This window comes from Equus asinus, chromosome 12 (genome assembly GCF_041296235.1).
Source record: "Equus asinus isolate D_3611 breed Donkey chromosome 12, EquAss-T2T_v2, whole genome shotgun sequence".
Classification (NCBI taxonomy): domain Eukaryota; kingdom Metazoa; phylum Chordata; class Mammalia; order Perissodactyla; family Equidae; genus Equus; species Equus asinus.
The window spans coordinates 41,603,187-41,611,901 of NC_091801.1; the positions used below are offsets into that span (position 1 = coordinate 41,603,187).

Here is an 8,715-nt window from a genome sequence, read left to right on the forward strand (position 1 = left end):
TGAGAGTCCCGAGGACAGCACTGTGGTCAGCGGCTGGGCAGAGGGTGGTGTGAAGGGCAGAGGAGACAGGGCCTGTGGCTGGGAGGGGGAGCAGCCTCTCCTCTGGGGCCCCCTGAGCAAGTCCCTGCCCCTGTGTGGGCCTTGGTCTCCTCATCTGGGAGCCAGAGGGAGATGAGCCGTGGTGCAGGCCTCACAGTGGGTGACGAGGCTCAAGGGTGGGGAGGAATGTGGGGAGCTTGGACCTGGCTCCAAAGGCAGGCTTGAGCGGAGAGCAGTGATGACGGTCAGATGACGCTTGGGCCTCAGGAGACTGTGGGAGGCAGACAGAGTTCGTCAAACCTTCCAGACGAGGTAACAGGTTCAGGGAGGCCTGGGCGGGCCCAAGGTCACACAGGACTGAGTGTTGGAGCTGGGATGGCTCTGGAAGCAGAGCACCCTGGAGGTGGGAGCCGCAGGGGCACCAGGTGACTGGGGCCACATGTCCAGGGTCCCCGATCTGGGAGGGGTCTGGGAGGACACTTGGAGGGGAGCATCGGCTCACTGGCCCTGTCAACACCCTGGCAGGAGGCGACCTCTATGTTGACCAGCCTGGAGACGGGCCCCATAGGTGCCCAGAAGGTAAGGGTGCCTGTGGAGGAGGGGCCCAGGAGTCGCAGGAGAGGGGACTCCCCTTCCTAGCCGGAGGTCTCTACCAGCAGAGAGGGAGCCTTTCTCCTCCAGCCCTGCTCCTGGTGCCACAGACCTGAAATGCCTGCATTGGAAGTGACCAGGAGGAGGCCTGGAACGGATGGGCGCACAACGGATTTGGGACAGGGAGGGGCGGGGACCACGTACCCTGGGTTTTGCCAGAGCCGGCTGCTGGGAGGTGCCTGCAGGAGTTTGGGGTTCCTGGAGGAGAGAAGAGGAGGAAACTGGGGGGAGGCCGCCTAGGTGGGTAGCTTGGGCTGGGCAGGAGGCTGGGGTGAGGAGTGGAGGAGAGGTCTTTGACGGCTCCTGAGAGCGGGATCTCATCACCATCTCCACCCCGCTGGCACAGGGGCTCATCCCCTTCCTTGGCACATTCCTCAATTACCTGCTGCTGCTGGACACCAACATGGAGGATTACCTGGAGGTGAGTGAGCCTGGAGGTGGGGCTGGCGATCAGGATTCGGAGATTTGGGAGGAGAGACTTGCACTGAGGCCTGAGCTCACAACCCTTGGCAGAGTCCTCTCGTGAGGGCCTCACAGCCACCCCGGGAGCTGGGTGTCATGCCCATCTTAGTGATGAGTGAATATAGGATCCAGGTGAGCCGCCAGTCCAGGCTGCCTGACTGCGGAGCTGCTGGAGGGTGTGTCTGAGCTGGACTCAGCCTCTCCCTCAGGCCCCGCCCCTGCAGGGAGTGAAGCCAGGCCCCTCCAAGGCAGGAAGCACACGAGTGGCTGAGCATCCCTTCCTGCCTGAGGCCTCAGTCTGTCTGTCTGTCAGAGAGGGCTGTCTTAGAATGTCCCTGAGCCATAGCCCCGTGGCCTCCTTGCTCTGGAGCTCAGAGTCTTGCCCGGGACCCATTCCTGTTTCTGGTAGCGCCTGCTCCCTGGTCGACCCTGCTGGTAGTGCAACCTGAGAAAGGGTGGAGACGGGGGCTAGCTATGGGCTAAGGGGGCTGTTGCTCATGGACTTTGGCTCTCTGCCTTCCAGGGAAATGAGATCAATTATGAGAAAAGGAGTGAGGTGAGCAGCTGTGGCCTCCCCGTGCGGAGGGTGGGGCTGTGGCAATCAGAGACTCCTCCGGGGAAGACCTTCTCTGGCCCGATGCCTTGGGCCTTGCTTTTCTTGGGAGAGTTCGGCACCCAGAGCTGGGAAAGCCGTCCCACTGGTGCGTGGGGGAAGGGGCTGGCACCAAGGACACCTTCCTGCAGGAGGAGCTATTTCAAGCCAAGTGTGAGAACGAGCAAGTCCTGCACGGAATTGGAGGGAAGGAGGGTTCCCATGTGGGCCAAGACCCCAGACCAGCTCCTTGACCCTCTTCTCACCTGTCTGAGTCCCCAGCACGGTCCCCCACCCAGGCCCCGTCTGCATCATGCCCTTTCTCCCAGGAATTCAAAGTCACCCAGCAGATCTTCCTGCTCCAGGAGGCAGTCCATCTTTACCACATTGAGGCTGAGGAGCGATTTGGGGCCTGGTTCGAGGCCATGGAGCCCCTCAGCGAGGATGAGAGGTGAGGCGGGGCAGGAGTTGGTGAGGGCAAGGCGGACTCTCTCTGATGGCCAGCTCCAGGGAGCCCGTGCCCGTGGCTTCCGGGTCAGTCCCGGGGCTTGTCGCATGGTCACCCGTGGGGCCCTGGGACTCCAACTGCTGGCCGTCTCTGGGAGGGTCACCTGAGGTGTGGCTCCCGGTAGCTGAAAAGTCCACTCTGTCCTTTAGCTACAGCCTGTCCTGCCACCTGGAGCCCCCACAGGAGAGGGCCGGCAAGATGCGCCGGTTTTTCCTGCCCAGGAAGAACCGCGCATCTCTCAGCTCAGGGCTCGGTGAGTGTCCAGACAGGCAGGGACTGAAGCCAGGGGCTCCGGAAAGCTTCGGGCTAAGCACGGGCCTAGGGAGATGGACAGCCGGCACGGGGATCCCAGCTCCACTGCTGCCCAGGCCTGTGAGGGACAATTCCCTTGACCTTTGTGGGACTCAGCTTCCTCTTCTGTGAAATGGGTGAAGCGAAATGCCAGCTCCCATGTCAGGGACAATGGGGTAGTATTGACTGAACACTCAGGACAAGGTTTGGAGCAGAATGCAGTGGGGCTGAGGTGTTGGGCTGGGATACTGGTGTGACCCCCCAGTCATCAGTGTCTTCTCTTCAGTCACCAGACCCCCGACGCAGAACCCAGCAACAGTGGCAGATCCCGGTCCTTCCAACAGCTCGAGTGCAGCCTGCTCTTCAGCGGCGGGGACACGGCTGGGAAACACGCGGGGCCCCAGGCCGGCTCCTCCCATGCTGATGGGGAGAAGAACATTCTAAGCCTTTTCCTGGGACCCCTGGAGCCCAAGAGGGAGGGGACGACCCCACCCCACAGGCCTGGCATCTCCACCCCAGCGCCTGTTTACCACTTGGGAAGGGGCCGTATTTCTTTCGTGTTAATAGTTAGTGCTAGTTTTGAATTTGATGTTAAAATCCTGTTTCTGTTCCAGCCTGCGAGTCACGGTCTGGTTCTTTCCCCTCCTGTGCTCGTGTCAAGGAGACACAGACTCTCGCGTTCCTCCTGGAATGAAGAAATCTTGCAGGGTCTCGGCTTATTGTATGTGAGAGAAGGGAGAAGGGCCAGGCCCCTCCCTGGATACTGAAGGACACCTCCGCGCCCCCCCTTACTCAGAGGACGGGTTCATTTCAGTGTGGTTCACGTGGGCCAGGAGCAGAGACAGCACCCAGAACTCCTGGCATTTAGAGGGTGGAGGTACTTTCACAGGCAGAGCAACAACCACTGGAATGCGGGTGTCTTTCAAATGGCACGGGCCAGCACCACGACCTGCCCCAGGACAGTGGCTGCTTTTCCACCCCTTTGGAGGAGAGGCCACGTTTTCGGCTTCTCTTGTGGAGGTTCCTCTTCACCAGATGTTAGGAACTTGTCGTTTTCTAATGAGGCTCTGGACAGCAGCAGCTCTAAGTGCAGAGAACGATGTAAAAGCTCAAAACGTGCATGTGGAGGGTCAAGGCCGGAGAAGGTCATGTGCAGATGGACTAAGGGCAGGCAGGACCCTCCCTCCCCCGGCCCCTCTGGGGGCTCCATGTTCACCCTTCACCTGGATGGAATCCTCTGGGATCCCGGTCCACGGCTCTGAATTCCTTTCCCTGCAAGTTTGGTATCCAGGGGGACAGATCTGTGATGCCGCTTTGAAGGCTGCATCTGGGCTTCCTTCCCGACGCATCACTGCTCCTTGTCCACCAGGATTCCCTGCCTCCGTGCACTTCCTTCTACAATTCTTGGAAGGGCAGAAATTCCCTCGAATGCCTCGGCCTCTCTGTCCCGTACCTCGTGGCCACTCCTCCCTGGCAGGGTCTGACGGATCACGGGTGGAGTCTGCTTTGCAAACATTAGATACCCTAATCCTGGCCAAAGAATGACCTATACTCTCCCTCGCTGCCCAGGGTGACATCTGGGCCCCTGTGGTTCTGAGGTGTGTGGTCTCAGGCAATCACCTGTTCACACACTCAGGCATGTTGTTTCTGACTCATCCTAACGGGGCAGGAGGACCTGAGCCCCTCGGTCCATGCAGCCCCTCGGAGGGCTGTGTTCTCTTGCCCAGCCTTATGCTCCGTTTATGGTGTGGGTGTGAATCTTTCCCGTTGGAAGCTTTCAGAGATGAGTCGTGAGAGGAGGGTGGTTGAGGGGTCCAGCAGGGAACGCAAGCAAACGGATGACGGGTAAACACAGCCTGACAAAATTAAAACACTTAAATGGTTCCAGTCTGGTGGTGAGCAGACACTGCTCCGAGCTCACTCCAAGAACCCACCCGGTGACCAGGAGCTAGAGGGTTACCACCTGGCATTTTGAACGCCCCCCCCCCCCCCGCCCCACCCCGGGAAAGCCCCTGTAAGACTAGGACCACAGGAAGTGCTTGGCCCTTCTGAGTTCTCCCCTCCTTTCTGATGGCTGCAAGTGTCACCCAGACACACAGCAGCGTGAACCCTGCCAGGGAGGCCTCCTCAGTACGGCCAGCAGCTGAGGAGGAATGCTGGTTCCCAGCAGCCCAGGCCCTTCTTGGTATGGCACAGCCATCCAGGAAGGTGACTTTCTAAATGGAAGCCGGAGCCGGCTGTACCTTCCCGCCACAGAGAAAGAGAAGTGCCAAGTCCCAAGGCTAGTCCAGGCCCAGGAGGAAGACACCGTGTCCAAGGGGTTTCCCTCACAGGGCCGTGAGGCTCCTGAGAGCCGACCCTTTGGTTGCAGCGCTTTGTTTGTCATGAGCCTACCAGACGGCAGAGGACAATAACTCGTTGCCTCTTTGGGCTTCCAATGGCCAAAAATGAACTGATCGCCAACAAAAAGAGGCCCACATGTGCAGCACCTGTATCTCATCAGTCTTTATGTTACTTTGATATAAATTTTAGAGAGACAGCTATATATATATGTTCACTCACACACAAATATATCATGCACTCTAACTTATTCCAAACAGAATCAAGAAATAATACTCATACTCCTCAAATGCACGCTTTTGCAGCTGGTTCCCTCTCGGTAGCTGGTATTTATAAGCACCTTCTTCCAGGACCCATTTCATCTTCCCTTCGCCCTCCACAAACCCCGCGGCTGGTCATGGTGCTCTGCCTGGTTAGGGGACCATAACCTGCCTTCCTGAAGGGTCCGGGTCATGGCAGTCCTACCTGGATTGGATTCTGCTCATTCCCTGGGGACTTCAAGCCCAGGACGTGCTAGCCCACAAAACGCCGTCAGGAATCTCCTGAAGTCCACACGTGGGCTTCCTCCTCTCCAGGCTGAGGAGCAGAGGGAAGCCCGAGTCCCAGAGGAACACGAGGGCTCCAGACAGTGTCTGCTTTGCATGTCAAGATGGAGAAAACTCAGGGGAAACTCTGAGGGTGAAGCAAGGCAGTCCGTTGTCATCATTCTCTGCACTGAATCCACCCAGACGGTTCCAGCAGAGGCTCCACAACAAGCAGCCCCAAGCATCCAGGCGGGAGGCCGGTTGCGCTGTCCTGCCTGGGCTTGCCCAGTACATGCATGGTCTACATATTTTGCAAATGACCACAGCTGAAGATGCCCAAGGGCTAAGATTCACCCTGAGCTAACATCCATTGCCAATCTTCCTCGGTTTTTTTTTTTTTTCCCTTGAGGAAGACTAGCCTTGGGCTAAGATGTGTGCCCATCTTCCTCTATTTAACATGTGGGATGTCTGCCACAGCATGGCCCGATAAGCGGTGTGAATGTCCACAACCGTGACCCGAACGTGCCAATGCCGGGCCTCCAAAGTGGAGTGGGCCAGTTTAAGCCCTGCGCCACCCTAGGTCATTTTTTACCACATCACTCTCAGAAACTGATAAATCTGTCACGTGAAGGTAAGCAATTCTAAAGAGGATTTCCATAATACTGCAAGCTCCATCCCTCCAATAGACAATCAAGTCCTAACAAGCAGCGGTTTATCGTCACGTTGCTGATGCCGGAAAAGGTCTCTGTTGACAGCACGATCCCTCAAAGGCCTTGTCCATTTCTGTGAATCCAATTTCCAGCACATAGAGATCTAAAGATTGAGGCGAATGTGGTATTTCCTCCTTGCAACTCTGAATTAACATGCAATAAAGAGCAGAAAAATGGAGACCTGGAAGCAGACCTCTTATTTGAGAACAGAGATAGACCAGCGCTTTTGAAATGATCTTTGGAATCTACTGGAGTATTACACAGAAGGAATGATCCATTCCGACTAGGTAGGTTTTACTGTGTCGCTGTGAGGGCGACAACGGAATCATCCCGCGAATCGGTAACTCTCTGTGACTTTCAAGCGCAGATAAATAATATACTTCGGAAAGGAAAATGCGAGAGCACCGTGAAACGGAAAGCCCTCCTTGCTCTACTCAGCTGAAATCCAGTCTCTCCTCCACAAGAAATCCCTGTCTATGCTTCCTATGTCCCACAGAGGAGTTTAATAAAAGAAAAGGATTGGTATGTCTTGAAGTTGCAAGAGCTCAAGCAAGAAAACGTGGGACCCTTCAAGGAGACGTCAGTGAAGTGCCGGGCTCCATCGCAGGGGCACCAGCGTCTCCTCTCTTTCCTGGTGCTGTCAGCACATCCTTCTTGGGCGCTCACTTTCTCTGCCTCGCTGCTGAGCCTGTCCACAATTGCTCTCTCCCGCCCTCTTCCCTGTCCCCTCCTGTTTGCTCAGATCTTCCACAGTCACCAGCAATTGTTGGCTGTGGAGCTGTGGGATGCCCAGACCAGTTCCCAGAATCATCTCTGCCAAATCTGAGGAAGGGCAGGGGTGTGTATGGGACCGGACGGGGCACCCCATGCGAGCGCACCCCGCAGGAATTCACCTCTGCTGCAAGGTGCAATTTTGCAAGGCTACGGCAAGTTCCAAAGGGCTTGCCACTTCTCTCCTGCCAGCAGACCTGTTGGGGCTGGTGCCACGTGCTCTCCCAGTGACCCCTCACTGCTGGGTGGGATGGCATTCTAGCAACTGGCCTTCTGAACATGTAACTGCGCATCCTCAAAGAGATGGGAATTCTTAATCCGGGCTTTGGTTTGGGTTGATTCCCACGATCACGCAGCTTCCTCTGCGAAGACTTGACCATCCTCACTTCTTTTCCTCTCATCCTGTAAAAGTAATCATGAAACTGGACCCAAATGAGAAATGAAGCATGGCTTCTTAGGACAATTATCTCAGTTTCCCTGTACTTCCACCCTTCCTCTCTCCCTCTGGAGCTCTTCTGACCTGTGTCCCAGGACATCGTCAAGCAGATTTGGGTCAAGGACAGAAAGCTCAAGGTCAAAACTCAGGACTGCTCCAGATCAGTTTTCCTCCCCCATCTCGTAACACCCCCTCCTTGTTTCAGTGTGATTTTATTCTCTTTTATTGCTCTTGCCATTCTCCTCTGTGCAAGTCCTGGCACTCTCTCTGAGGACACGTGATCCCCCAGCTTACTATAGATCCCCATTCCCATCCTTTCTGTGTTTTCTGACTATTCCTTTGGTTAACCCATTGGCCAGTTGTTGCTCTTAGCCTCTTTGGGTTCTAAATCAATTGTGACATTATCAACTACCCCACTCTTAGCGACTCACTCCCAGGTCCTGACATTTACATAACCCAAACGATCATGTTCACAACTAAATAAGGTAGAGTCCAGCCCCATGGCTGAGTGGTTAAAGTTGTGTGTGTTCTGCTTCAGGGGCCTGAGGTTTGCGGGTTCAGATCCCAGGTGCAGACCTACTCCACTCATCGGCCACGCTGTGGAGGCATCCCACGGACAAAGGAGAGGAAGACTGGCACAGATGTTAGCTCAGGGTAATCTTCCTCCTAAATAAAGAAATAAACCCTTCAGAAAATGTATTCATCCACCACAAATTCCTGATTTCCAATATGTCTTCAAACATTCATACAGAAGATACCTGTTCCTTCAGATCGGAAGTGATGCCAGATCACCATGTCCTCACTTTAATTTCCTCGTGGACCTGTCAGTCCTACATTCCACGGACTGTGATCTCAATAATTTCCTTGAAATAATCAAAAATTCCTTACCACTCGTCTTATTTGTGTTGTAAAACTGGAAACCCGGGAGATCCTGATTATCTGCTTTGCCATTCTACTGCTAGTCTTATGATAACTGCTGAAGAAAAAGCACACAACACGATATTTTGTCATCACCATAAAGACAAAATCATCTGCATCAACTGGGAAGCATCCATAATGCCTGGACATTTTTTTTCTTTTTTCATCTCTCGGGTCAATAGCAAAAACACCAAGGCACTCAGTTAACAAATGGGCAAGGGAGTAGAATAGCCATTTTTCCAAAGAAGACACACAAATGGCCAACAGCCACATGAAAAGGTGCTCAGCATCACTAATCTTTAGGGAAATGCAAATCAAAACCACAAGGAGATATCACTTGACACCGGTTAGGGCGGCTATTATCAAAAAAAGTAGAGGTGACAAATGTTGGTGAGGTTGTGGAGGCAAGGGAAGCCTTGCAACTGCTGATGGGAATGTAAACTAATACCGTAATGATGGAAAATAGTCTGGAG

The 8,715-nt window shown here is 54.7% G+C and overlaps 1 protein-coding gene across 1 annotated transcript; it reads left to right on the forward strand.

Annotated features, from left to right (window-relative positions):
- Positions 1 to 327: 327 nt before the first annotated feature.
- On the forward strand, positions 328 to 3,155 carry LOC123284092 (ral guanine nucleotide dissociation stimulator-like). Its single transcript, XM_070480932.1, has 7 exons — positions 328 to 464; positions 565 to 618; positions 1,037 to 1,111; positions 1,676 to 1,708; positions 2,074 to 2,195; positions 2,402 to 2,505; positions 2,830 to 3,155. Exons 2-7 carry the CDS (start codon positions 577 to 579, stop codon positions 2,985 to 2,987), a joined length of 534 nt encoding a protein of 177 aa, XP_070337033.1. The 5' UTR covers positions 328 to 464; positions 565 to 576; the 3' UTR covers positions 2,988 to 3,155.
- Positions 3,156 to 8,715: the final 5,560 nt, after the last annotated feature.